The sequence below is a fragment of the Ornithodoros turicata genome, chromosome 1 (assembly GCF_037126465.1).
Source record: "Ornithodoros turicata isolate Travis chromosome 1, ASM3712646v1, whole genome shotgun sequence".
NCBI lineage: Eukaryota > Metazoa > Arthropoda > Arachnida > Ixodida > Argasidae > Ornithodoros > Ornithodoros turicata.
Window position 1 is genome coordinate 32,883,256 of NC_088201.1, and position 27,860 is coordinate 32,911,115.

The window sequence follows — 27,860 nt, forward strand, 5'->3', positions numbered from 1 at the left end:
TGCAATGAGCTATTCATGTTCGCTTGATCGCCCTCGACAAAAATTCTGGAGTACACTGTGCAGTCATCTGCAAAGAATCAACACTGTATTGCTGTGTTATCTGTATGAAGATCATTTATAAAAATTAAAAAGAGTAACGGCCCTAGCACTGAACCCTGTGGGACGCCAGAAATCACAGGTAGCTGCGAGGAGTCACCGCTTGTAACACTCACAAACTGCTTCCGGTTGGTCAGATAGGAGTCCAACCAACGTAACATCCTGTCATTCTGAAGCAAGGTTTTCAGTTTGATTAACAGTTTGCAGTGTGAAACTCTATCAAAGGCCTTCGACCAGTCTAAGAACACCACGTCGACTTGACCATCGTCGTCGACAACGGTGGCAAAGTCATTAGTTACGTGCACAAGCTGAGTTATTGTTGAGAAACCCCGCCGAAAGCCGTGTTGCTCCTTTATAAAGAACGAGTTGGTCTCTAGGTATGTTATTATGTGCTTAGCAACGAAGTGCTCAAGCACCTTGCTGCACGTGCTCAACAGCGATACCGGTCTGTAATTAGTAACACACGCACTATCTCCACTTTTAAATATTGGCACTATTTTAGCTATTTTCCAATCATTTGGAAATTCCCCGGACTGCAAACTAAAAGAATATATCACTGCAAGAAACTTAGAACAGCGCTCAGCATACCTTCGCAGAAAAGTATTAGGAACGCCGTCCGATCCGCAAGATTTTCTCGGATTTAATCTAAGCAAACTGTCTAGGACGCCCTCTTCTCTAATGATTAGATCGTTGATACAGTGTCTGTAAGGAGGAAGACTCGGCATGACAGAATTATCTGTTGTGTGCACAGAACAAAAAAAGCGATTAAATTTATCCTCTACACTCTCTTCACAGACAGAAGTCAGACCATCATGATTGATTGTTATAACATGTCTATCCTTTTTAGTAAGGTGTAGCCAGAAACGCTTGGGGTCGGTCTTTAAAAAGTTGTGCATTTTCACATTAAAGAAATGGTATCTAGAGTTTTGTACCAGGGATTTTAACCTTCGGCGATACGACGGTAACAAATGTTTCAGGTGAGGATAGTACAGTTCAATTCGTTTTATCCTTCTTTTGAACTGCAGGATTTCTCGTGTCACCCAAGGATTCTGTTTTTTCCTTTTTTTCGTCTGTTCGGGAACGAACTTCTCAATACATTCGTGAACTACCTGTTTAAAAAAAAGCCACATCTTGTTCACTGGACTATTCAGTGCAATTAGCATACGAAACCTTTCAAACGACTCATCCAAAAGGTCAAGTATATCAATGTCACTTGCCCTCTCAAAGTCACGAAATCTACTAACTTTTACATCCTGGCCACAAGTGTGTGAGGTGGACAAATCGCAAACAACAAGCTCATGATCGAATAGTCCCTCCGCTGGATATGTCTTCAACACCAATTTGCGAACACTCTCAGATAAAAAGATCAGGTCAAGCAATGATTCACTATCGTTCATTTTCCTCGTTGGAAAGTCAATCACCTGCGACAGGTTGTGGCTAAAAGCAATATCGATAAGTAACCTGGAATGTTCACACTGGCCCCTTTGGGACAACTGCGACCAGTTAATGTTTGGCAAATTAAAATCGCCCCCGAGCACTATATGTGAAAAGACCTTTGTTTTAGAAAATAAAAAATCAGACAATCCATGAAGAACATCGATACCGGCATGTGGGCATCTATACATTCCGCCAACAAGAAAACAATGGGAGCCACATCGGACCGAGGCCCATATCATTTTACATTCTGCATCATCACAAACCAGTTTGGGAGATAGCGTATTCTTTATCACGAGCGCCACTCCGCCCCCTCGGGAGCCCCTATCTCTCCGGTATACAGCAAATCCACTTGGGAATAGTTCACTATCGTTTACCTGACTGTTTAACCAGGTTTCCGTGATGATCATAATATCAGGGTCAAAAGCCAAGACAACACTCTCAAATTCGCCGACTTTGTTTACGATGCTCCTTGACGCGTTCAATTCAATCACACGTTTTCTGGGACACCCGGTATGTGGGCAAGCTCAGGAAAAAAGACTGTGCATTGTCATTCCTAAATTGATGTCCTTCATTAGGTAAATTTTTAGGGATGTGTGAATAGTGATTTTAAAACTGAAGTGAGTACGAAGCGAATGAACTGAATAACTAAAAACTTAACTGACCGCACATATACAGGGTGTTTCACCTAAAGTGATAAAAAATTGTAACTGGGGACACACTCGCCGGAGGATTGTAGGACTTTGGGCAATTAATTTTTTCAATCGAACTTTGAAAATTGCCTAGTGAACCTCATCTTTTTTTTTTTTTTACAGAAATATGCATAGATTGCGAAGTTACCCATCAAAAAGAACTTGTTACAAGTTAAGTTACCGTGTGCAAAATGTAACTAAGTTAATAATGAAGTTCTTCCGCCTGAAATGTAACCTGCAGTTACTGAGTTACTTAAAAAAAAGAACGAGTTACTTCCAAGTTACTTCAGACACAAAATAGCATTACGCAGGTGCAGCGCGCATGAGCAGTTGAGTTAGACCTTGAGTTGCCTGCGGAGGAGTGCAACACGCTTAGATAGTTTTCGTTTATGTCCAACAATAAACCTCTCCCTGTTTGTAAACAAATGACGTCATAGTGTTCGACAGCGCCAAAAATTTGGTAGAATTGAACTACGCTCGAAGCTAGAGGTGAACAATGTCGCGCCCGAAAGCCACGGTCTTGAGGGGATTACGATATGATCCCTTAAGAGACGCGACCTTCAGTCCTACTTTTCTTTCAATGGGAGGCAGCGAGCAAGTGCCCGTTCGTGGAACCCAGCCCTCTCCTTCCGATTTGTTTCGGTTTCAGTCTGTCTACCAATGTCATGATGACGTTTCTCTGGTAGAGGTCTATTTGAACGGTTTGCATCTTACTCCCTGTGGCCGCACAATGGTTCAGCTTCATTTCAATGGCAGCTGTTCTTACTTCCTGAATAAGATACTGCCATTGATTGAATATCACGTTTTATGGCAAAAAATGCCATGAAGGAACCGGAGAGAAAGCAAGAAAATATGTAGACGTGAGTGAAAAACGAGTTAAGAGTAACTTGGAACTTAAGTTACTTTGGCAAAGTTACCTGAAAAGGACCGAGTTCCTCTGAAAGTTACCACAGCACAAAAGCACCAAGTTAACTTACAACTTACCAAAAAAGGAACTTAGTTACAGTAACGAGTTACCTTGAACTCTGGAAATATGAAGCCCTCGACGGATAACCGCAGATTCAACAAACACTATGCACAGTATAGTAACAGAAATAATCTGAAAAAATTAGTGAAAGTAAAAAATAAATTTCCCTCAATTAAAAATTGTCCAAAGCCTTCATAACTGGTGCCAAAAGTTTCCAGAAGATAATTGCCGAAAGTCCCGCAATCCTCCGGCGAGTACGTCGTCACTTTAAGTGAAACACCCTGTATAGCACCTATGTGGACATACATCATATGCACATTATAGTATATATATACAGAACTTTGTATGCAGCAACACTCAATTTGTTTTATTACTGCTCTTCGGGTGTTTTTAGGTTTATGAGTGCAGCTTCAGATCTATCCAAATATATTCGGTTTGGAAGAGAGATCGCTTGGATTTAAAACTTTAAATTCCATATTCAGTTCAAAAGTTGAATCAAATATGCAATTTATTTGCTTTGGTATTAGAAAAATCTAAATATTCGCAATGTCCTATAAATTTTCATTCATGAAAAATGTTAATAGAAGCTAACTGAATGTTGTATTTTCTTAAAGAAATACAGGCTTGTAACAAAGGGGTACTTGGCGCAAGGAAAAGATGGATATGACGTTCTAAAGAACTGTGAAGTCCTGGTATGTTGAGCTTTTACTGTTAACTTGGATGTTGTGTGTATTTGTACCTTCATTAGTTTATCTCATTAAGATGGGTGAAGATGAAAGCCCAGAACTATGCACTGCCATTCAGAACCATTTTCAAGCAATCAAGATTTTGACAGGAGCTTCTCATCCTCAAACTCACCATCGGCAGAGCCTAGTCTGCCTTTCACGGAGGTTAGTTGAAATACCTTGGAATGACCTAATGGTTGATTTGAGATCTGTTGCAACAGACACAGTTTGGTACGCTTGAGTGGAGACATCACACAGAGGGCACAGCTGAAGCGGGGCATGAGTCTAGATGCAGCCGGACGTCGCTCCATGTTTCGCCAGCGACAGGCTTCTCTGGAAGATGTTGAACATGAAGTGGCCAAAATGGAACCAAAGGTGGAGAATCGCATTGTTGTACTCACTGGTGAGGTAAGCAGTCATCTTTTTTGTTCAGTGTGTGGTCCTCCATCTGAGGATTGTCCATGATGGATAGAAGCCGCCAAAATAACATACCAACTACTCCATTTGCATAAATTGGCTTTTTTGTGTTTGTGTGTGTACCAAAATGATGATATAGAAAGAAATCATTTTTGCTTGCCCATGAGCTACAGATGATTAAGAATGCTTACATTTGAGTAGTTAACACATCTTGTGGCATATAGGGCCAGGGACTAGTACCACCTTGCGATATTATTGCATCATTGGGGAGAAACATCCCAAACAAATCAACAAAAAATATGAGTCTTGCAAAACAGAGCTCTTTGGAGTGTGCTAAATTTACCCTACAGGAGCCATGTGCCTCTGTATATACGGAATACCATATCCTAAAATTTGCTTTAGTTTGTACCAATACTGTCTGCTTCATTTTTATGTCTGAAATAAGAAAATTGCCAACTGTCTATTAAAATCACTTTTTGCTTTTTCCTTACCGAAGGATTGACTCAGCATCTATGCTGTCAGACAGAAACAACAATGTTCTTTATCCCAATGCAGAACTAACTTTGGTTTTCACCGCCTCTTCTACCAACTCCCTAGTCTATTGAACAACATGGCACAAAACAATACTGATGTTGACGATATAAAGTGGTCTGACATGAAAGAACTGTTTTTGTCAGGTAGTATGTAGTGTCAAATACATATTTGTATGTATAGTTGCATTGTGTAGCTGCTGCACTTAGTGGAGGAATTTATGTGGTATTATGTTCGTTATTCTTTGGGGCATTCCAATTCTCGCTATTTCCAATTTCCCAAAATATTGATTTTGTATAACTAGGGTTCCGAGTTTTCGGAGTTTTCATTTTGGAAAATTCGGAGGGTGTTTATCGGAGTTTTCAACTTTTCTCGAATTCGGAGTTTCTCGGAGGATTAAAAAGTCTGAAAAATGAACGGTGCCAATTTCGGAGTATTTCGGAGCAGTCATTGCAGCGACAATGCAAGGAAAGAAGTGTAAAAGTGTCTGAGACCACACGATGTAGCACACTAATGTTTTGCTACCCAGAGCTATTGAAGTACAAACAAGCGTATTTGCACAAATTGTGAATGGTGCCCAGACTCAAAATAAGTAGCAGCTGTGACAAACACACAGCTGTTCTGTGCCAAACTAGCCCAGTACCCCAGGTCAAGTAAAGTCACGAGGGTCGAGGATGCATAGAACAGATGGGGCAAGTGTGTGTACTGTCCTCCTTTTGGGCCATTCATGCGTCCAGCGAGTCTGAAGGAGGCTACCACGTCTGGCCTTTTTTTTTTCTTTGTTGTTGTGGATCAGTTTGAAGTCGAAAAATAGGTGTGGAAGAAAGGGGACAAAGGAAGAAGGAAACGGGAAAAACCGTAAGGCTGCCTCGTGGGGGTTGGAAAAATCGGAGTTTGTTGGATAAATCTGTTTTTTCTTTTTTCTTTTTTTTCAAGAAACATTGGAGGGAGTTTATCGGATAAATATGAAAAGTAGGAAGCCTATGTATAATGTATGGGGATGGAGGCCACATCAAACCCTTTTGGCTTCTTGCCTCATGCCTCCCCCACACTTATGGTCGAATATAAATTATTACTGTATTAGTATTAGTATTACTAACTAGCATACGTATTTGAGATGCAGACTCAGCTACAGCATCGATGCTACATGCAGCATGTTACATTAGAATGCTGAAGGAATTGTGCCTTAACAGAGCCTATGCATAGCAAGCCATATCAGTAGAACATGATGATGCTATAATGTGACAGTACTGCTTTATTTGGCCAATTTTAAGGATTCGTTCCCTTGGAAAATGCTCATGATGTACAGACAAAGAATAGATCAACTTGAAAAATATTGGCTACATAGAAGAATTTGTTAGATGGATGTTACACTGCTGTTCTGAGCTGGACACGTACCGTCGGCGTTACCAGGCATGCTGTCTGTTGTACGAGCATTACGAAAGACCTGGCTCTTTCGGATGCTATCATGTCGCGCCCCATCGATGTTCCGATGGATAGAATCTTCATTATACCTGTGTGCCATTTTCACGCTCTGTCCCTTAATCAGAGCGTGGTTCCGAGTGACTGGCGTCAGGCAAAGGTTATTCCCGTATTTAAGAGCGGGGACAGGTTATCACCTCTCAACTATCGACCTCAACTCGATCTTTTTAACCAGCATATGCTGTAAGATTCTTGAACACATTATTTATTCGGCTCTCTCTTATCATTTGGAAACTAATAACTTCTTCCATTATCAGCACGGCTTTTGTAAAGGGCTGTCCTGCGAAACTCAGTTAGCATCATTTCTCTTCGATATCACATCTCATATGGATCATTCTATCCAAACTGACACAATTTTTCTGGACTTCAGAAAAGCATTCGATTCTGTGTCTCATGTGGGCCTTCTTCACAAGCTCTCTCTGCTTAATCTTTACCCTGATGTCCTCCGTTGGATCCAGAGTTTCCTTTCCGACCGAACGCAGGCTACACTCATTAATGACGTTCTTTCTCCTTTCTATCCTGTTTCTTCCGGTGTTCCGCAAGGTTTTGTTTTCGGACCTCTGCTTTTCCTTATCTTCATTAACGATCTCCCTAATTGTTTAACATCTTCTATCAGGCTCTTTGCAGACGACTGTGTCCTCTATAAGCCTATACGTTCTTCTTCTGACCAGTTGGCCCTTCAGCAGGACCTCAACTCTATTTTTGCTTGGTGTTCTTTACGGCTTCTACCGCTAAATACTTCAAAGTGTCGGCACCTCCCCTTTTCCCGGTCCAGGTCTACCTTAGCCCATCAGTACTACATTGGTCCTTCTCCCGTCCCTTTGTCCGAGTCTTACAAATACCTGGGCCTTAACCTATCTTCTAGCCTCTCTTGGTCTGACAATATCCAAGCTATTATTAATGACGCAAATCGGGCCAGAGGATTTCTTTGTCGTACTTTAAAATCAGCACCAGCCGCTGTCAGGTGTCTTGCTTATCAGGCATTAGTTCGGCCCAAACTAGAATACGCATCCAGCATCTGGGACCCTCATCATGCTAATCACATCAGTCTTCTAGAATCTGTTCAAAATTGCGCCACCAGGTTTATCCTTTCCGAGTACTCTTACCCTTCTAGCATCACTTCGCTTAAGTCATCCCTTGGCCTACCTTTACTCTCATCACGCAGGAAATGTTCCCGCTTATGTCTCTTTCACAAACTCTACTATGCTTCTTCCATTCACCCTCATTGCATACGTCCTGCTAACTACACCTCATCGAGGCTAGATCATTCCAGTAAAGTAGAGCCCATTCGTTGTCACAATTCCTACTTCATGCGCTCGTTTTTTCCCAAAACTATAGTATACGACTGGAACGACCTGCCGTAGTCACTCATATCCATCACTAATTCTGCCTCATTTCGTCGTAATCTTGCTGAATTTCTTGAATGTTAAAGTAAGCCTGCATTACGTTTGTATGTGTATTTATGCATCCCCCCTCACGTATCACCCCAGTAGGGCATTTGAGGTTTTGTCATAAATAAATAAATTAGGGTTTATGGAGCTGGCTCCTCCATATTTTTGTGTTTCCAACTTGGAACTGTTGAACAGTATAAGAGGACTTGTCAACATTTCAAGTTTGTCAACACTGTATTTTCTTTTCCAAAAATGCCCTTCCGAGATACACAAATTATTTGGCATCTTCCAAGTTTTGCCTTTGCATTACCAGTTGAGTACTTGATGGGAAGTTCTTGGCGCTCAGCGTACTGTACAAGGTACACATAGGCGCTTAAAGTGAAGTACAGGTACTATGAAATGTACTTCGTACACACAAGTACCACAAGTTTTTTTTTATTTTTTATTTTTTATTATTGCGTGTTAGCGCCGCGAAGCAACTGCGGCTATGAGCGGCGTACAGACGTGAACAGATGGAGAAAGGACAGCAGGAAGGAGTGGGGCACAGGGGGGTTATACCACAAGTACTTCCCAGCACAGCCTATGCAGTGGTGTGTGATTGCCTTGGGGTAGTAGGGAGAGTAACAGAGTTATAAAATGAAGCTATAAGGAGATACAAGGGGATAATGTAGAAAACAACATATGTGCTTATGTGTCCTTTTATTTGAGCAATCTCACACTATATGTGTTATGCGCATGTTTTCAAATCCACAGCAGTGTCGATAATTCTACAGAGTTTTAGGCTTCTTTGCTAGCTTTACTGACTGATGTTAATAATGCATGTCATCTTATGTTCATGCTGGGCAGCTTCCAAATAGGATAGCCAATGTGCCCAATATCCACGAGCCATGACTTGTTTACTGTGAAAATGACACAAGCACCATAAGCCATCTGTGATTGAAAGAACTATTGCAGTTATGCATCTCAGCCACAGAGGACAACCTTCAATTTTCAAGTTTCATCTTTCTAGAAATGGATCAAGCCTAGTACAGGGAACAAATTATTACGTCTGGGGTAGATAAAGACAGTGTTTCTTCGAGTTTGAAGAAAAATAAACAGAGACAACAAAGATGTGGATGTCATATGAGCCTTTGGTTGTCCACATTGTTGTACTACCTGTTTATTTTTATTAAAAGTCACGAAAATATATTGCATCATCCATGTTTGTCTGTCTGTCACTGATGAGACTCAGGGACATGTATCTTGCATCTAACTTTTATAATGGGCTCTGCGAGCAAGGCAGTCTGGTTTTAGATACCAGTGACGTATGGCATACAGGCTTGTGGTTGCAGAATGGCAGCTACAGGTACCACATGATGTTTCTGTGATTCGTTCTGAAGTGCAAAATTATTTTCCCACCTATTTTGTATAATACCTCTCCAGCTTCTTAGCATCACAAAGTGGATTATCTGGTCTGTCAAATGTGCTTGTGCACATGTTTTTATCTGGACTGTCACATTCTGAAAAAGTATGATCGAAAATTACAAAAATTCAATATCTTTATTTTCAAGTGTTGATCGCAAGGAAGAAGACAAGAAACACGAGTCTTTTCGCAAAATTATCTCACTGAGCTGAACTCTTACTTCTTACTTTTGTGAACTTACCAGAATGAACTTCGGTTATTCTATCTTGTGACCTTAATTATTGACTGCTGAATCAAATTGAGGATTCAGAAAATTCCACAGAGTTTACTCAACAGTTGTCATCCTACAGCATTTCAAGGATTCATCCTGATGACTACAATGTCCCGCCGACTAAACAAACCAAAAACTTATCATTTTTGTCGAACTTTGAAATGCCTTAGAAGGAGGTGACTGAGTGAATTTCAATGTCATTTTGAATTCTTTTGTGTCAGGCTAGCAATTTATGGAAGTTCTGTTCTGAAAGTTACCTCGTCTATCACAAACTTGAGACGGACGCGGCAGACTGTGCAGGTGTTCAGAGGTTCATATTATGACATCTGTGAATAATTATGACGACCTATGACTAAAGAGCGCCAAATTTCCACAAGTGACCTCGAAGCTCCGTGGGGGCACGCCCCCCTCCCCCTGCCCCCTTCTTGGTATGCCCATGATTAGTACTACATACTTCAGCCTTTCATGGCACACTTGTTTCGGCAAGAAGGAATTCCTGACACACATCTTGTCAAATTCTCAAGGTGAAAATGAGGAAAAGGAAGAGTGTGGTGCAAGAGATGAGGAATAACAACATACGTCACACAGTTTTTATTCCCGCAGTCAGTGACCAATATGGAAGAGTGTAGGTGCAGCTCAGTGCAGCTGCACATGAAGTAACATGACTTTTTGTGAAATCCAAAACACGTCTTAGACTGGATTTCTCAAAAAAGCAATCTGTATCAGTATGCAGTGTCTAAAAGTATGGCATATGTTTTTGCATAGGTCATTTATGGCAAGAGAGAAACTCCTCATAATTTCTTGTATATCATCCCATAATCATTCTAACTGACTTTTACTGTATACACATCGCCTGTTTCTAGGCTACTGAGACAGCCATGGTAAACAATCATTGTGGTACCCCTTGAAACTGTGCAACCATTAAGTGGTGAGTAGTGTTAGCACTGAATGTTAGAAGGCAAGTTGGCTTTGGCATCATCTCACATGCATGACTAGCATGAGGATAAACAGTCAACCCTCAGCTCCTATATTCTAGACAGACAACACTTCTGCCTTGAATAAAATTTTCCTCTGCCAGACTGAAACTGAAAAAGCGAGAACAGCACAAGGTATAAGTACTACTGAATTACTGTGTGTTAAAAATTTATACCAGTAATGTGCAGATAACGTCATGCACTTCATGAGGAGCATGAAAAAATACTGTTGGTGGTATGCTACAAGCCCTGTAATGTTTTCAGGGAACAGTTAGTGGGACTGCACACAGTTTAATGTAGAGACAGTTTGCAGTCATCCTGCACATTAGGAAAATAGCCAAATAGTATTATGTATGTTCGTGTGCGCACTGATACACCTACATTGAATGCAGTGAATTCAGCTTTCGTACAGCATATAGTCAGTAACATGTAGTGTAGTTAAAGATGTTTCTGTGAGCAGTTCTGACCTCCAGAAATTTTTCTTTCAAACATTCATTACCTGCTTTCCACCACTAAAAGTGTGACTAAGGAATCCTATATTTTTGTAATTTACAATCTGTAGTCCCCAGAGCTTGCACCATCTGTATGCAGTGCTGGCATCCACAGGGGGTGGGGGCATAATTTAATGACAGAAGAAGTGGCAAGCCTAGACTCCAACAGTATCAATAGTCCCGCTCCACTGATATCTAGCAGCATTGCACTTCATGCTTTTTGTTCCTTCTTCAAAGTCTGCAAAAGACTCGAAAGAAGCCACGTTTTGTGTATAGGACTTAAAATAGCAGCTGTTATGATCATTGTGGCTGACCAGCCATTTATGTTCCGTTGCAGTAAAGTTTAAGCTGGACAGTTTGTGCTGGTGCATTTGGGTTATATATGATGAGATTTTGGAGATCATCAGTGAAGTGAGAGTTAATTAGTTGTGCTTACAAGGAATTCCTTAGGTTGTATGTGACCCAGATTAATTACTACAGACGATACATACTACAGATACATACAGTGAAGTTTTGTAATAGTCCAGCAGGCTCTGGTACCGATAACTCTAAACTGTTGGGTACCAGCAGCTACATGTATTGGGGAGGGCTGACTGTGTCATAACCTGTCCCAACAGAGCTTGGTTAGACATGCTTTGCATGTTAATGGATACTGATATTACCACATTCTGTTGGAACACATTTAGTGCATGCTTTATTCTCCCAGATCTCAAAACTCGCTTGAGAAGTTAATTGTGTAATCTAATACAATGTAGAGAGACTTCTGTTGCTTTTACACACATGTGTACGTGATTATCACATGTGTGTTCCCTATCGGTGTGTTGTGTGGCCTTGCTGCGACAAGGCGTGCATATATTACCTTGTGCTCTGTCAGCATATGATTGCTCTCTAACCCAGAGTGTCTAGCAATCAGGAGGACTGGGAATTGTAAAAAAAAATGCATCAAGACAGATAAATGTAATAGGATTGCCAAAAAATGCCAACAGCTTGTCAGTTGTGAACACGCATTACATGAGTGATACCTTTGTACTGCTTGCTTTATTGGGTGACATGTAAAAATAAGTTATGTCACCGCATATGCTTTTAGCTGTCACAATCTGTATTTGAGATCATCTGACCTTACCATGTATTAGAACCCCCCCCACCTCATAGACATCCCTAGACTCTCCCATAGACATCCCTAGGATCTGCAGGCTGCCTGTCATGGGACATTCAAACAGCCAGAGCGTGATATCCTTCCAACATACCAGGGACATCTGTTGTTTACTGGAGTAAGCCCAAAACGCAATGGAATTGTGCGACATCCCATAGATATCCTATGAATATCAAGATATTCATGACGTTCGCGACCTTGTTGGGATGTCCCAGGGATATTAATGGTTTGCTGGGCAGTTGCAGACATCAGTCCATGTGCAGCCATGATTCCTACCCTAGATTTTCTTCTTTCTTTTTTATTTATTATGCATCTCTTATTTGTTAGCTGGTATGCAGGATAACTGAAAATCTGTCTTTGAGTGTGGTGCCACCTCTGCTAAAGGGACACTCTGAACTCGATCAGTTTGGATTAATTTTATTCTGTGTAATAAAACATCATCATTCACACACAATACTTGAAATGTAAATGCTATCAGCGAATGTCATTTTCTAATCATGCTCAAAGCAACTGGCAGGCTTTCACAAGTTTCGGTTTCGCAAAGTAGGGGATGTCATCATGTGAAAGTGTGTATTCGTCTCCTAGCAATGGCGCAAGCATCTTCCTGCTCTGTCTCACCTGTCTACGTTGCAGGAAGGCCAGTACCAGTGGCCTTGGAGGTGCTAGGTGGGGGCTAGACAGTGCACGTATTTGACTCCTATTGCTCACTTCCACATCACATATCGAAACAATATTTTTGTGGGAATGTAATGTGAAACATATAGATTTCACTGTTTCAGTGGCACAAAGTAGGTAGGCCCAGAGTAGCATATTAAGGGGACTGTAAAAGCTCGCTCGGACTTGTCCTCTACCTGACGGGTGAATAAGGCTACAATGTGCAAAATGTAAGCCTGCTGTCCAATTTTTACAGCAAAGGGGCTAATAATCGTGCAGAAAATCTTACCTGCAAACACTAAAACCAGTGCCGCTGTAACATCATGGCAGGTAAATAACCAGCAAGTTTTAACAACCCCTTTAATGATGCAACACATTTGAGTATATAATGCAACTTTTTCCTTACTAAAAGAACTTTGTCACGAAGCAGTAACAATTTTGCAATACTTCTCATGAGAGTGAGTGGAGTATTCAAATCTGTGTAAAAGCCAGTCATTTCACTTTCTATAATTGTAGGTTGAGAAAACCCTGCTGGAAGAAAGTGAAAGCCATCCACGTGCTCTCGTTGAAGAGGTCATTGAGGAGGAGCCATCATCATCAGGAAGTTTTGACAGGAACTGAGAGGAAACCGCGTACTCAACCATTATTGAAGTCGCAATGGGATACCTTCCCAAAATTTGGTTTCAAAATTCTGCCAGTAGTAGGCTTGGAAAGCCTCATCAGTGCTTAGAATATGCCAATGTTTCCTGCTTGCACTACCTGAAGTGACTTTCACACCTTGAGGATGTGCAGTGACCTAGGAGAGTTCATCGCAGAAGAATGGCTAACAAAACAAAAACAGTTGGCATCATGTAGGATATAGCTTATCTTGTGGTTTGAAACAAATATTGAACATTACCCAGTTGCGCTTTCGCTTTTGTTGGCAAAGTATCTCTCTGCAGCTCATACAGCAGCGCATAAATAGCGAGTGTGTCAAATAATTCTAGTGTCGGGTTTCAAATAATGCTAGAAATTTGATGACTTCCGCAAGCGTAAGCATGTGTATAACTTTTTCTTTGTGAATCTCTATCCACTAAGTGCATCCTAGGACTGTAACGTTATTCAGCCAGAAATGTCGCTTTGTTAGCACATAATTCCATCTGGGAAGGAAGCAAACAAAAATCTGAAAGGCTCGCAACAGACATGCTGTAAACCTAAGATTGCATTCCCTCACTGCTTTCTTCAGGAGGATATAGAACAGCATTTGCATTTTTTTTTTTTTACATGACACTTAGTTTTAGTTAGGAGACGTAATATCGAAAAGTGGGAAGTCCCGTGATCAAATGAAGGTAGATTGAAGCAAAAGCCACATAGACTGTTCTTCTACTAGACCCAGTAGAACAACAGCCTCTGTTGGAAGTGTCGATGGCTCTTTACCTGAGGCTTTTGCCTCAATGTTGGAGATGTAATGTTAGTCCATTTCCAGTGTCCCTTGCCAAACTACCCAGTAAGTTTGGGTTAGAATTTCTGAGGAGTACAGTTAAGTCTGTCTACAACAGTCACACTTGTGATGACTGGTAGTGTACATGAGCCAGCAGTTCCCATCAGAAATTGTGCTGATATGCGTGCCTAAAAAACGTCACCATACTTATAATTACAGAACCACTGCTTCTCATGAACAGTAGATATTATTGTGATACACTCAAGTTGTTTCTGTTTGAGCAGTACAAATGCATTATAAGCTTAACAACCATGATTCATTGAATACCCATATCTCCAAACGGGCAGGAAGACTTACTAATCTTCTATGCATGGCCCTGTGTATACACCTCTGTATTCATGCCTCATGCGTCTGTTTAAGTGTGTAACCATAATGAAGTGGCACAGTATGCCAGCATCACTCTGAATTCTCCTGTAAAAAAAGCATACAAACTAGCAGTCTCACAGCAGATGACAGTGGTTGTCAGCCATTTAATTGGTTGCAGAATCTCCTGGGTTCAGAACTCTGAAAGAGGGTTATGTGGCAGCAAGGAGAAATGTGCAGAGTATTATATGGTTTGAGGCATTTTTATTTCTCCAGAATCGAAGCACATAGAGGGGAAACAGTCGATTTGCCTGCAGGATATGTGCCTGCAGGCATCGGCAGCTTTACAGACCCGAGCCTGGGGGTGACTGACCTATTTCATGAATAATACATTGTGACAGTGCTGCAGTACATACCCATCATTCATGTGCTTGGGTAGGTGTACAATGTTAAGGGGAAGTGTGTCTGCTAAATATGCAAAAATCCAGAAAAATTTGTGTGTAAGAACCTAGAGGCAATACTGAACCACCAGAGATACCAGAAAATTTCCATAATGCATATGTGTATAACAAAGCAAACGTGTGTGTGTGCGTGTGTGGTTTTGATGTTTATACTATGTTGACAATTAGAAAGGAATAATTGTATAAGTGCTGCTACGAATGTTGGAAAGTAGATATATGATGAACATGATGGAAAGTAACTGCTCTGAGGCTGAAACAGACAAACACAACACAAGCCTCAATGAGCCTAAGAACATGAACAATTGAATTATGACAGGCGTCGAGAATGTAAAGAGAGTGAGAGTGTATCCCATGAGTCGATTAAGGCCCCTTGGTAAGTTCTCGGAATACTGATGCCAGTGTGGCGTAGCGGTTAGCGCACTCAACCAGCAATCGAGAGGTACATGGTTCAGTTCCCGTCGCTGTCTGACTTTTTCGACGACTGCCATATTTCAGATATATGGGTCACATGGGGGCATTTGTGCTGCTCCCACCTTGAACAAAATTGGAAGCATGTCCTTGGAAGTTGAGTAACTTGTGTACTGATCGCATCTTATACAGGGGCCCTATAAAAAGACTCATATAGCTCCCCAGTCCTGTACACTTCTCTCCTGTACACAGCTCTTTCCTGTACAACATGTTTTCTTCGATTTTGATTGTATTTTCATCTCCTATATGTCAACATTCAAGCTTCGGCACACTATTTTATGTATAACTTTCAAATGCAAAACTTTGCTTATACATTGCGTACACGTATGGTTAGGGCTCGTCAAGACTAATCGTTTGATACATCATTCGTTTTGCTGCGGCATAGTGTATGTGTGGTATGCACAATCATTGCTGGGTGACTGATGACATTCATGCCCTCGACTCCCCAGCACCATTGCTGTGCATTATCACATGAAACTTATGCATGATGTAAAACCCCCGAGACTAGGGAACACGAAGGGACAGACACAAACACGAAGTCTCAAAATGAGACTCAGTCTCAAAATTGAGACTTCGTGTTTGTGTCTGTCCCTTCGTGTTCCCTAGTCTGGGGGTTTTACATCATGCATCATCTTCACCAGCTCGCTTGCTTCCTAGCCATTTTTCATTGCCATGAAACTTATGTTATCAACACAACGCTACCTCACTCATTGAGAGTGCTTGAATGGTTGAGAAATTATGAACATTGCTTCCAATTAGTGACACTGCATCACTGGTCATCACGCCCCATATGTACTGCAAAGTAAGACATAGTTCTACATCACCCACCCTACCAGTTGTAGATTGGGATTGGGACAAGGGCAAAACGTGAATTTCTTACCCTGGTGGTAAAGGCGGCTGTACTTGCACAACAAGCTCACCTACTCCGAGCCACTGATAAACTGGGGTCTGAGCATAAACCACATCATAGGTTACTGCAATCAATGGTTCGAGAACCACTGCTGCACAGGATGGAATTGAATTGGCAAATAACACTAGAATATCAAATGACCCAATGAACTTGTTTAAATACAAATATTATTTGAAGCATGAACACAACACATCTGTCTTATACTTCATTTATTCACAATTGATGTAGCTCTAATATATGGCCATGTGTCTTGAATGTAAAGCAACACTTCTATGCAATCAAGACGCACAAATAAATATTACAATTATGCAAATTTCTGCATAATGCTTGCACGCTAGTGTGCACAAAGCTATAGAATATGACTCATCTCGAGTGCACAATAAATAAATGAGCAAGGTGGCTTGCTCTATCATAAGTCTGCCTTAGGACCCAGGCTCAATGGAATGGCTTTCATCTCTGTCCGTATGCACAGGAACTCTCCACAAACACACATTACAGTCACACACACCATGTTCAGCAGCCACCATGACAGAGTGTGGGGGAAAGCACCATTATAGGCCCAGCAGGTGAGTAAGTGGAAGAAGTGGACTGTGCTCGAGAAATCCAGGCACTGCTTCGTCCTTTGAACAAAGTACCATAGCCCCACAGAGCTGCAGAAACAAGTAATAATGGGAATTAATTATTCAGGAAAACATCACACAAGAGAAATGCTGCATCAAGACTGCAAATATTTAGGTTTCTCTTCCTTTTTTCCATAAACTTACTGCCTTGCAGCATGGAAACTTGTTCAGCAGATGGGTACACACAGTATGAAGCCTGCACCTATTTACTGACCCTCAAGAACAACCTATCCAAGCAATGTAAACTGCTTTTCCGTGTCCCTAATCCCCAGAATGTTCCCAGTACAATACAGCTTTTTGTTGCTGAGTGGTAGAAGTACATGCAGCACACAGTTAATTACGTGCTGAAGATTCCTGCAATCTGCTGAGCACATGCTAGGACTCACCCAAGGAGGGAATTTATGATGTACGATCCCAGAACGCATCTTCCTCGCATGTCTCTCATGTGTATTGCCTGTTTGGAAACAGCAACGTTAGAAGGACAAACACAAAAATAACATAGGGCAGATTTCCTGCGCCAGTGTTGACAATGTCCATGGGAATCGCAAGTTAAATACTGGTAAAATAAACTACAGGAAACATCTAATCTGTCAGGACAAAGCCATCGCTGCGCCATTACTTGACACTCAGTTAAAGGGACGGTAGCAACCATACTGGCAGTCAATTTCGAAAACATAGTGTCATATTATTCCTCGTGGACCACAGTATCGAAAACCCCACGCAAAATAGTGGCATAGTTTGACTGTTATTTGATGGAATACATGACAAGAGCAGACGCCGGATGTTGAGAGTATGCCGGAATTTCCTCTTTGGTAAAACAAGAAAATGTCAATCCCTAAGAACCAACGCTGGCACGAGGAAAGGAATACTGTGGGCATCTGGACGGCGCTTGTCTCCACTGGGCACCGCCCTCAACACCTTGAGCGCAGATCTTTAAAATTCGTCTATTTAATAACTAAGCACTTTTCGGACGAAACAATTAGTTAAGTACATCGTTGGTCGATGCCAAATATACATAGTGGTATCAGTTTCACAGATGGGTTTCTGGATGTGACTGTCCCCTCAATCAGTGGCGCATCCGGGGGTGGGGGGGGCAGTTCGGTGATCGCCCCTCCCTCCTTACAAAATGCCAGTTTATACATTGGATTTTCCTCTAACCCCTCCCCTACTACACACTTCGAGAACGAAACAGCCTCCCAAACCAAGGGTCTGGATCCGCCACTGCCTTTAATACTACATGTATAATGCATACCTCATATGCAAAGACCTGGTCTAATGACAGGAACTGTCCAGTGACAGTGTCAAAAAAGCATATCCAGAAACCAAGACCCAGGTAGAAGATGCTTTGCAATGTCAGAATTTGTGCCACGATTAAAAGTGGGTCCCACACAGAATATCGGAAGTGACCAGCCATTTCTCAGAATCTAGCTTCCCTGGAAAACAAAAGATGGTTAACATGATGGTGCACAGCATGGCAAATTATGTCTGCTGCCTGATTCCCTGGTCCCACTCATTCATACCACTCGCTCACGGCTATTGTTCCCCCAACACATCACTCCACAGACAGCTGTGTCACCGCTGTGTCACCGCTGACCAGAGCTCAATACCAGGGATCGGAACCGGAGCTTAACCCGAACCGAAAACCGCTAAAAACCGTAATTGTTTTCTGAACCGGAACTGAGCCAAAATAAATATGAAGTGGTTACCAGTTCATGAAACGGTTCAGATCAAATGCTTGCTTCAGCAAGCCAGCCCACCGGTGTTTCCATACGAAACCACGTAGCGGAGCTTCAATGGAGTTTTGAAAACCTTCTTTCGAGACAAATCAAGCGCCTTCACAAAGTCATGAGCCGAAACGCACATGAACGAGGGTTCAATGTGGTACTGATTTCCTTACAGTGTACCATGTTTCCTGGGGCTGGCTTGAAATGGCAGGTTACAGATGGTTTTGGTTTTTTTGAGACACCTTGAGCAAAAGATTCTTTCACTTTTGTCCTGTAACTTACATGCCCGAAGTTATCTACAACGTACTACGTGTGTACCAGTGTACTACACTTGTTAGCAAAGTTGCTTCTTGCAGTGTATAAAACACTTCAGTGAGAGAAAGTTCTATTTTACTTAACCCAGCCTAAATCATGTTTGAACACAATATCAGTAAATTAATTTTTCAGCTTCAGTGAACAGGTTAAAACCAGTTCGAACCTTTCATTTCTGTGCTCTAAACCCGAACTGAACCGATATGCATGAACCTGAACCGAACCCCAAAAAATAACGGTTCCGATCCCTGCTCAATACACAGCAACTATTCAGCTTCGAAAAGGTGCCCTGAAGGACTGGCATTCTGTATTTAGTCTGGCTTTCCCCCCCATCCCACAAGGCTTTGTTGTCTAGGAAAAACACTAATGTTCAAATAGCAATGTGGCTGAGTGGGAGGTGACTGACCCAGTGAAGGCTGGGAGGACTTGTGTTTATGCAAAATCATTTACCGGGATATCACCAAATTATTAGCAACTTTTGAACACAGCACTGTGACATTAAAAAGAGAGATAGAAAGAGAAAAGGAAATGCCTGTTCTCCTTAAAGGTACAGTGAGGCCAATCATCTTTAGCAAAGCACATAACTCTCACGATATTCAAGGCAAAATATTCTCTCTGAAACAGATTATGACTCATATATCCAATCATAAAAAGCTGTGCCCAAAGCACAGCACTTCTGCAAGAGACTATTGAGCAATATATAAGGTTACTCTTACTGCCGTGACAAAGGACGCTTGGGATGTGCCTTGTACTGTGTTCACATCCTTCCCTGTGGTGCAGAATGTATGAGAAGTCCACAGCACATGTGCTAAGGTCAAATTGCTTGTACGAGCACGTTACATGGTGATCAAAGATGTGACCATGTTCAACAACACGCTCAGTTTGCAACGTGCATCACTACTCTTCTAAGGATGTGGATTATTTTATTATAATTATTATTACACACAATAAATGTGACACTGCGTCTAGGGAGGCTCCGTGTAATCAAATTTGAATCCTGTACGGCACCTTAACTCCTGATTACAAGGCAGAAAGATATAGCGCTGAAATCGAGAAAAGCTCTATGTATGTATATGACATCGCTGGCAGAGAGACAGAATGTGATTGGGTTTCGCAGCCCTCAGCAGACTACACTTGCCGCTAAGTGCGTGGTCCAACATGATCATGTCAGGAAACACACATATCATTGGTGCGTCAAGCCAGATTGCACAGTGCTACACTTTTCTTCCATCTCTCCAGGAATTTTTGCAATATTATCTTGCATCGTTTACTGTGGCATACCCGTACCATCAATTATTCGTTGGGCACTCGGCTGGAGACCCTAGTGTTACTCACGCTTCTACACTCACGAGATCCAGACTGTGGAACTACTTTGTCCACTTGATGGACATCATACCACCTCTGACTCGAATCCTGAACTTCAACAGCATATCTGAAAGCGAACTGACAATCTTTTGTATTCACAATTTATCATAATTAGACAGTTGACAAGAGTGTCATTAACAGCCAACGAAGGAATCGGAGACGATCCCATGATGCGCGTCACGTAACGACCTGGTGCGGGATAGCAATGACTAATGACGCCTAGACGCCAATGGCCAATGACGCTCTGGGCATATACAAAAATATAATGCATGTGGAATTTATAAATAAGAATTATATTCACCATAGAATTTAATACATGTTAGCTCGCGGCACACACGCGACGCCTCGGCTCCTCTACCACCTCTACCTTCGACCACTTTCGATATTCAATTGGCTCAAGTGCTGGCTTGTAGTGGATATCGGCTTTCCTCGGTCGTGTCGGGGTGGGCATCTGTCTGTGTCCTCTGTATCGCAGCTTGATGAGGTAAGCCTCTGCCCCTAGACAACTTGCTCATCACAGTATTATGATTTAACAGGTGTAATCACGCTTTTAAAAAACCGTGGTAAACACGTTTTGATTTCTATGCCGAGTGTAACCGTACCAGTTACGCGACATGTTTCGTTAGGCCTATTATTCGAAGGTGGAAAAGGTCATCGAAATTAATGTGGTCGCATAGAGCAAGTGTTATTTGTATTGCTATTTGTTTGAAATGCATTATTTGCAGGAGGGTTTGCATTCAATGCTAGTTGAGTGGTCACTGCTCTATGAAACATTTTAGAAAACTATGCACGTATTTCGGCATCTGGGTATTCTTTTGCATGCTAACACAAAATATCGCTTTTTAAAGTGCAAAAGGTGCTTGCACAACATTTCTTTCCTCCTTTTTAAGGGATGCCTATGTAACATGTTATTAAAGCTTCTCTTTATTGCTGAAGATAGGTATTAGGAAGCACATAGCTCGCTCTGTGAGCCGGAGTGGCACTACCGCAGACACAGTTCCTGCCTGCGTTCTGGCCTGAGTTCACAAACTGTTAGGAAATAGTTGAACGAAAATACCTTTACGAAATTATACAATACTAACGTGGTGTTATATATATCGTGATGTGGTCATAGTTGCTGACGAACCTTGACTGCTGTAATGTGAATTGGTTATTCTTATCAGCATAAGTCGCCTGGTTTGTCAGTTTAAGGAAGTTGAGAAATTGAGGAATCTGAGGAATTGATGTCCTTTATTTTCAACGCATGCAGCGTAAGATATCTCTGTGCTTAATTTCACAGGAATTGATAGGGTAAGCAAAATGCCCAGTATCTTCTCCCATGAAATATGTTATGTTGTGGATCAGTAGGGATGCTGTCAACAAGATCGAAAGTTAACCTTGAAGCTAAGTACGTTTATATCTCAGTAGGGCATGTAACAGTAGTTTGCAAGATTGAACGCACATTATTGATTGTTAAGGAAAAGATACATGGCTTTCAAAGAGGTAGAACAAGACTCCCAAAAAAACTTTGCTCTAAGCTCTGGCAACTGTACAATTGAGCTAATTATATTTCCAGTCGCAGTCCTAACAGAATATAATGATGCAGAATTATATGCGGTCCTAAACAGAATAAGGACATTACTGAGCAAGTGACCACTACAGTGATATGCCTGTAGTAAATCACCAAATTTGCTGTTGTAACTGGAATAACACTTCACCAAGAGAATAATGTACTAATGAAAGGGGGACCCTAGTTTTCAAATTGAGTATGCTAGTGGCATGAAAGAACATTGCTGACCTTCACAAGGTTACAGCTGTTGTGTATGTTCAAATACACATTAATGGTTTTGTTACTCCCAATAGGGTGTTTTCACATGACGTCAAACGAACGTGTTTGGCCGCCATGGTGGTGGTCACTTTTTCGGTGGAGCTGCCGAGATTATCTAGCATTTGCTCGAAAATGAAGCCTTGAATGGTGTTTTGACATCCGGTCGCTTCCGTACCCTTCCGTACCCTTCTTTTTATCCCGAAGACACTTCGTCATTGTCGTTCCCGCATTTTCTTTTACAAAAACTATGGTTGTCGCATTGAAAAATAGCACAGTTTGGCATCTTTGAATGCCGCTAGCACGAAAAGTGACCACCAGTGGGAGGAGCTTACGAGCATGCCATGTCACAGTGTGACGTAGGTGAAAACTCCCTATAGAAAGACAGTCTTCGGGTGTCTCCACTTGGCTATGCCTCCTGAAGGAGTGGGCAAGAAATTCAATTCTTACCTTATCAAAGATCGTGGAAACATGAAAAGAACATTTACTGGAACCTTTTTTGAGCAAGTGAAACTATCCATAGTTGAAGTTGCAAAAGTGTTCCTTGTGGGGTAGAAACCAGGAGTGCGGCACCGAAAGACTGTGTGGGAATTTAGCTGTTACGTCTGTGTTTTTGCCCACGCTCAGGTTTTTTCACCATGAGTTCCTCCGCCAGCTTGCCTGTAGCTACATGATATTATGTGGGAATTTAAACACCTTTTTGTTGGGTTCAGTTTACCCACGGAGCGTTGCAGTTGTAATTTCTCAGGGTAAGAAATATGCTGTGGCTTTAAAGGAGCAATGGGGTGACATTTAACATGGCTCCAAAACCTGTCTCATCTGTCAAGCTGTCCACCAGGAGTCACCATGCAAAATATTTTTGCGCTGGTTTCTATTAAAACTACGCAGTTTTTGCTAGACAGTACTCTTTACATTGCGGTCAGCCTTTGCAGAATAGTTGAGCGTTTGTTTTGGACTACCTGCAGAGCAGTAGTGTAACATTTCTGCATAGCTGTGTAGCTATAGTCATGTTCTCCCAAGAGAATCATGCTGCTAATTGTAAGTTTCATGAAACTCTTGAAATTAGGACAACAGCAAACTAAGTAAACATTGCAGTCTCGTTTTCTCTGTCCCCATGTGTATCTCCTTTCATCTATTCCAATCTTTTTCTTTCTTCTTTTCCTTCTGGTGGTACAGCAAGCAAGCAAGCAGCTGAAGCAAGACTTCTAGTGATGCACTAATTGCACAACTTGATAGTTAAGTTTCTGGAACAGATCAACCTCAAGATTTTCAATAATGTTGTGTTGTCATATTTGTTTGTTGTTGTTTTTGTTCACTGTTATGTACATTTTGTGTTTACTGTTACAATGATGGTGGCTGCCATTGCACTCGAAATGCCTGGAAATTAATAGTGTGTACAAATGATTTGACAGTAGCACATTTCAGTGATTTTATTATTGCTCATTATAGAGATTACGTGAATCGTAAACACTTCAGCTACAGTGTTCTAACATGCATGTGATTTGTGAGCCCAGTAATTAAAATGTGTGTGATGAACGAACACCGAACAGCCGCTCTGCTGAGAACAACGTTTTTTGATAATGCACTAGTCCGATCCATGTTGCTCGGCCTGCCTTTTCATACGTCACATATCATAGATTGATTTAGGGTCCACATCAGAGGATTCGTGGCACATATGGTACTCTGTTTTGAGCTGTGCAAGTTGAAATTAGCACTTGTGTGCCCTTTGCATCGGAAGATGTGTGGACGACATGCACAAATATTGCCCTTGCCTAAAAATTAAACACCTTTTTGTGCATACTGGGAGCATAGAATCGGAGATGGCCTTTCATTATGCATTAACTGGATGTTATACTATACCATGAGGAAGATTACTACACCCTGGTCACATCCTAATGCAAGAGCAGTCGTGCAGAATTTATGGCAAACCACAAATCTTCATGGTCTATTGAGAAAAAAGAACGCAAAGTGCTGCTGCAACCCAGTTTGAGGACCAATCTCCCGCTCACCACCTGGCACAGTAGCCCGGTGGTGGTTATTGAAAGCCATATTGTTGAGTGTAGTGCCAAGTTTTGGACATCAGACAGTCCCCTTTTCAGGAGAACTCTCACCTTACTGCCCGTTTTGGCACCAAGCAAGGCGGGCATTTGTTCAAATGCTCTGAGATCTGCGCTGTTTGGTCGGAATAGTGTCTCATTAAACTATTTTATTCTGTAGCATGGCAAACCATCTGTTGAAATTGGCGGGGAAGACCCTAAGGGTGAACCCAGCTATGGTGCAAATTCAGCCAGTTGCTGCCTACCACGGACGGCAGCGCATTGGAAAGCGTGAAGTAGTGGGCTTCGGCATGAATGGAGAATATACATACTACGACAGACCTGATTTCCCCATGCCTGCAATCCGCTACAAGGAACCCACTGCTGAGATTGAGAAGCTGAGAGAGAAGGAAAAGGGAGACTGGAAAAACCTTTCTTTGGATGAGAAGAAAGCCTGTGAGTTTGTGGTGCAGCTTTTATGCTCGTGATAATGTAACCTGTTTATGGCATGTGCTTACATTTTAGACGTGTGCAGTGATTAATCTTTGTATGGCTTGCTGTATTCATGCTTCTTATGTTAGTCCAAATATTCATCTTGTTTTCTCACTCTTCAGTGTACAGGTTCAGCTTCTGCCAGACGTATGCTGAAATGAATTCACCAAGGGGGGAATGGAAGCCGATCATTGCTGGTGTCCTTCTCTGTATGGGCTTCACAATATGGGTGTATGTCTTTCTGAAGAAGTGCGGTAAGTTGTTGGGAATGTCGTTTGACAGAATAATCAGTGGCCCATAGAGATGGTGGAAGCCCCCCCCCTGCATCAAATTATTGTGCAGGCAGTCTTATTTAAATGCAAAGTATAGCTACTCTAAGTAACAGAGTTGACATGATGGTTGCTGCAGGTCAACTCCATTCGTTTTGTTTAGCACGTCCACGACTGGCTACAGTTGCATGCTTAATGCCAGTGATGTACCAACTAGTGCACCTGCATTGTTGCAGTAACAATTCAAACATGTGCTGTATTGTGGAGGTAAACATTGTAGGGTCGTCCCACGTCAAATGTACCAGTATATTGCTATGATATGAATATGGATCACAGAAATATTTTATCCCACATTGTCTTTGTATGACTGCTATATGGGAATGAAGCATGCAGTGCAGAAGAACACTGGTTCCCTGAAATCAAGCATTGCGTTGCTTTGGAATAATATACAAGAGACTCAAGTGAACCTAAGCTCGGATGACTTCCTTCTGCTTACATATGCACGGCTCTATACACTGAGAGGAACTGAAGTAGGCACAAAAATTGCTAATGTGCAATTGTTGTAAGTGATTTCATGCCAGAAACAGTCAAAATTCTAGGTGTAGGGATCTACCTCTTATCCTATTCTGCTGCCTACAGGCAACAGCAGTTTCCATTGCATTCGAAAGCTGTGCACTGTGTGCCCAGAGTGGATTGTAGTAGTGGCTGTGCCTTTTGTTCTGCGCAACATTTGAACATTCTAGAACACGAAAGAAAACCCCACAAAAAATATACATATTAAAAAAAGGATAGTAAATATGGAGTTCGTGATTCGCCCGCATGCTTTGCTGGAAGCAAAACGTTTGGTGCCAGATATTGTATCTACCAGAGTCCGGAAGTGATTCCTGCACGTGACCTAATGTATCTTTGTATTGACAGTCTTGGAAGATGTGACACTTTACCATCACAGTATCACATACTCATCCAGTATGTGATACTGTGATATGGTGTGCCATCACTGTACTCTACCCTGTACGCCTCATGCAAAGTAGATTTCCCCCTCACCCTGTAATAGGATGCGACTTTCACTGTTCGTCATTTTTTACCGCCTTCATTTTAGATTTAATAAACACTGTCTCATGCTGTATGGTGTTCCAGGTGTACATGAAAAAAGTTGTTTTTCTCTGAGCAGTACCTCCCGCACTAGCGACACTTGAAGATGAAAGTTTCACAAATTTGGCAATTTTCGAACCGGGTTTTTGGAATGTGGCTCTCCATATCAATATAACAGCATTGTGTGACTTGACTGGAGAATGCTTCCACTATGTGCTCCAAAGAAACTAGAAAAGTACTATTTGACTTGCGCGAGAAAATAATTTTTTTCGAGACCAGTGTTGGCATGTGAAGAACACCTAAGTCCAAGTGTAAAGCACTGAAACAGAATTAAGCACAAACAAATTACTCAAATTACTCAATAACAAATTACTCGCGAAAATGTAAGGTACACTTTTCTCAGTTGGCACAACCTTTCGAGCACACTCAAATATTGAAGAAAAAAATATTGTGGACAGAGACCTTCGAAACTGCTCTTGCCTTGGTGTCTTCTACCTGCACAAATTTATAACAAACAATCTGTGATGGTCGAGCGGCATGTTTGGATCATTTGGCGTGGAATGGACCAGCTGCGTGCGTGTGAACAATCCTGTCAACTTATGTTGTCAGGAAGAAGGTTTTGGAACAGTGGAACATCCTGGCCACCTTCTGCCAGCAGTGGCAAAGCATTTTGTTCCAATGCACCATGTGCCATAGTGGCAGACAAAAGTCATAACATCTTGTGGACTAATGGCCAAAGCCACTTTGGGTGTTGCTTTTCAACAACAGTACAAAGCAGCACATGATTTTGGGATGTGTGCTATGTATTGGCCCACATTAAAGCCCCATGACGCCATTTGTTTGTCAAAGGTTATTGCTAGGGTATCTGGTTTTCAGTGATTATATTTTACGAGGTAGGGCGGAGATAGGTGACAAAGAGAAGTTGTGTTGTTGTCTCATGATGGGGGTTATAAGCCAATTCAGTCTTTTACTACTGTAATTTGGTCTTATGTTCATTTTTGCCACGTTTCAGGAGTTCTCAATAATTATAATCGCTGAAAACCCTAGTTATTCCTTGTACTGAATTTGCGAATCAAATGAGCCTCCTTATGAATCCTGTCATGTTCATTCTGAGCAACCTGGCACCATAATGTTTATTCCTGATTGCATGACAATGTGGTTATGGAGGTGAAGTATGCTTGATAAATCAAGGCCTATGTTTGGAATGAACTGTGATATCTTATGTCCAATGGTTTGCAGTATATGGGCCTGTGCCATCCAGTTTGTCCCCGGAAAGTAAGAAAGCCCAGTTGCAGCGTATGATTGACCTGAGGGTCAACCCAATTGATGGCATTGCTTCCAAATGGGACTACGAAAACAACCGATGGAAGGACTGAAGCCATTAAAGGACTTGGCCATTGCAGCACCAAGTTCAGTCTACAATCCTTAGGCACTTCAGGTCTTTGTCATGCAAGCACCACTGTATTAGTTCTACAATAAAGTGTTGAAGTCTTCATTTTTTGAAGTCTTTAGCTGTGCATGTTTTGATTAAGTGGGTAAAAAGGATAAATGTGGTGGTGTTTACATAGCACATCAACCATACTGTAGAAGTTGTGCAATGCTGGAGTGGCCTCTGTTAGCTTTTACTAGCTGATGTGTCAGCATAATCATTATCCTCTTCCTCCTCTGGCTTTGCATTTGTCATAGAGCTAATGTTGCTGCCGCATTTCATCCACAGCTTATTATTACAAATTGCATACAAGGAATTTAGTAAACAAATAAAAGTAAAAGACTGAGCAAGCACTACCTCACTGCATGGTGTGTACATGTAACTCTCTTTGCTCTCTGCTCCTCCTACCCATCCA

The 27,860-nt window shown here is 41.7% G+C and overlaps 3 protein-coding genes across 12 annotated transcripts in view; 2 read left to right on the forward strand and 1 right to left on the reverse strand.

The window, feature by feature from the left end:
- Positions 1-16,722, forward strand: part of LOC135377916 (snake venom 5'-nucleotidase-like) — a 41,213-nt gene extending 24,491 nt beyond the window's left edge. For 3 of the 4 annotated variants that reach the window (XM_064610677.1, XM_064610676.1, XM_064610678.1), the window contains exons 11-14: positions 3,804-3,881; positions 3,952-4,079; positions 4,136-4,322; positions 13,197-16,722. In XM_064610677.1, coding sequence (XP_064466747.1) covers positions 3,804-3,881; positions 3,952-4,079; positions 4,136-4,322; positions 13,197-13,301 — 498 coding nt within the window. In that variant the 3' untranslated portion in view covers positions 13,302-16,722. Of the gene's footprint in view, positions 1-3,803; positions 3,882-3,951; positions 4,080-4,135; positions 4,323-10,271; positions 10,337-13,196 lie in introns of all 4 variants that reach the window. The other variant, XM_064610679.1, reaches the window with a different exon arrangement.
- On the reverse strand, positions 16,497-20,695 carry LOC135377920 (protein SYS1 homolog). Of its 6 annotated transcripts, none has more exons than XM_064610688.1 (4): positions 20,625-20,695; positions 18,175-18,355; positions 17,309-17,376; positions 16,497-16,952 (listed from the first exon to the last, which is right to left on the reverse strand). In XM_064610688.1, the coding sequence occupies exons 2-4, from the start codon at positions 18,334-18,336 to the stop codon at positions 16,712-16,714; spliced, it is 471 nt and encodes a 156-aa protein (XP_064466758.1). In that variant the 5' UTR covers positions 18,337-18,355; positions 20,625-20,695; the 3' UTR covers positions 16,497-16,711. The 6 variants fall into 6 exon arrangements, with proteins under 6 accessions (XP_064466758.1, XP_064466757.1, XP_064466756.1 ...); XM_064610687.1 differs by lacking the exon at positions 20,625-20,695 and adding an exon at positions 20,308-20,529; XM_064610686.1 differs by lacking the exon at positions 20,625-20,695 and adding an exon at positions 20,246-20,529.
- A 3-nt stretch (positions 20,696-20,698) lies between these two features.
- On the forward strand, positions 20,699-27,511 carry LOC135377919 (cytochrome c oxidase subunit 4 isoform 1, mitochondrial-like). Of its 2 annotated transcripts, none has more exons than XM_064610680.1 (4): positions 20,699-20,807; positions 24,345-24,619; positions 24,778-24,909; positions 27,256-27,511. In XM_064610680.1, exons 1-4 carry the CDS (start codon positions 20,803-20,805, stop codon positions 27,390-27,392), a joined length of 549 nt encoding a protein of 182 aa, XP_064466750.1. In that variant the 5' UTR covers positions 20,699-20,802; the 3' UTR covers positions 27,393-27,511. The 2 variants fall into 2 exon arrangements, with proteins under 2 accessions (XP_064466750.1, XP_064466751.1); XM_064610681.1 differs by lacking the exon at positions 20,699-20,807 and adding an exon at positions 23,343-23,362.
- Positions 27,512-27,860: the final 349 nt, after the last annotated feature.

Bases quoted from the DNA above. Each gene is read 5' to 3' on its own strand.
- LOC135377920 (XM_064610688.1), bottom strand. From the start codon at position 18,336: ATGGCTGGTCACTTCCGATATTCTGTGTGGGACCCACTTTTAATCGTG. The intron at 17,377-18,174 runs GTATGCATTATA...GTTTCCAAACAG, and splicing joins ACCAGGTCTTTGCATATGAG to GCAATACACATGAGAGACAT. The intron at 16,953-17,308 runs GTGAGTCCTAGC...TTGTTTCTGCAG, and splicing joins ATCATAAATTCCCTCCTTGG to CTCTGTGGGGCTATGGTACT.
- LOC135377919 (XM_064610680.1), top strand. The intron at 24,620-24,777 runs GTGAGTTTGTGG...CTCACTCTTCAG, and splicing joins TTTGGATGAGAAGAAAGCCT to TGTACAGGTTCAGCTTCTGC. The intron at 24,910-27,255 runs GTAAGTTGTTGG...AATGGTTTGCAG, and splicing joins TGTCTTTCTGAAGAAGTGCG to TATATGGGCCTGTGCCATCC.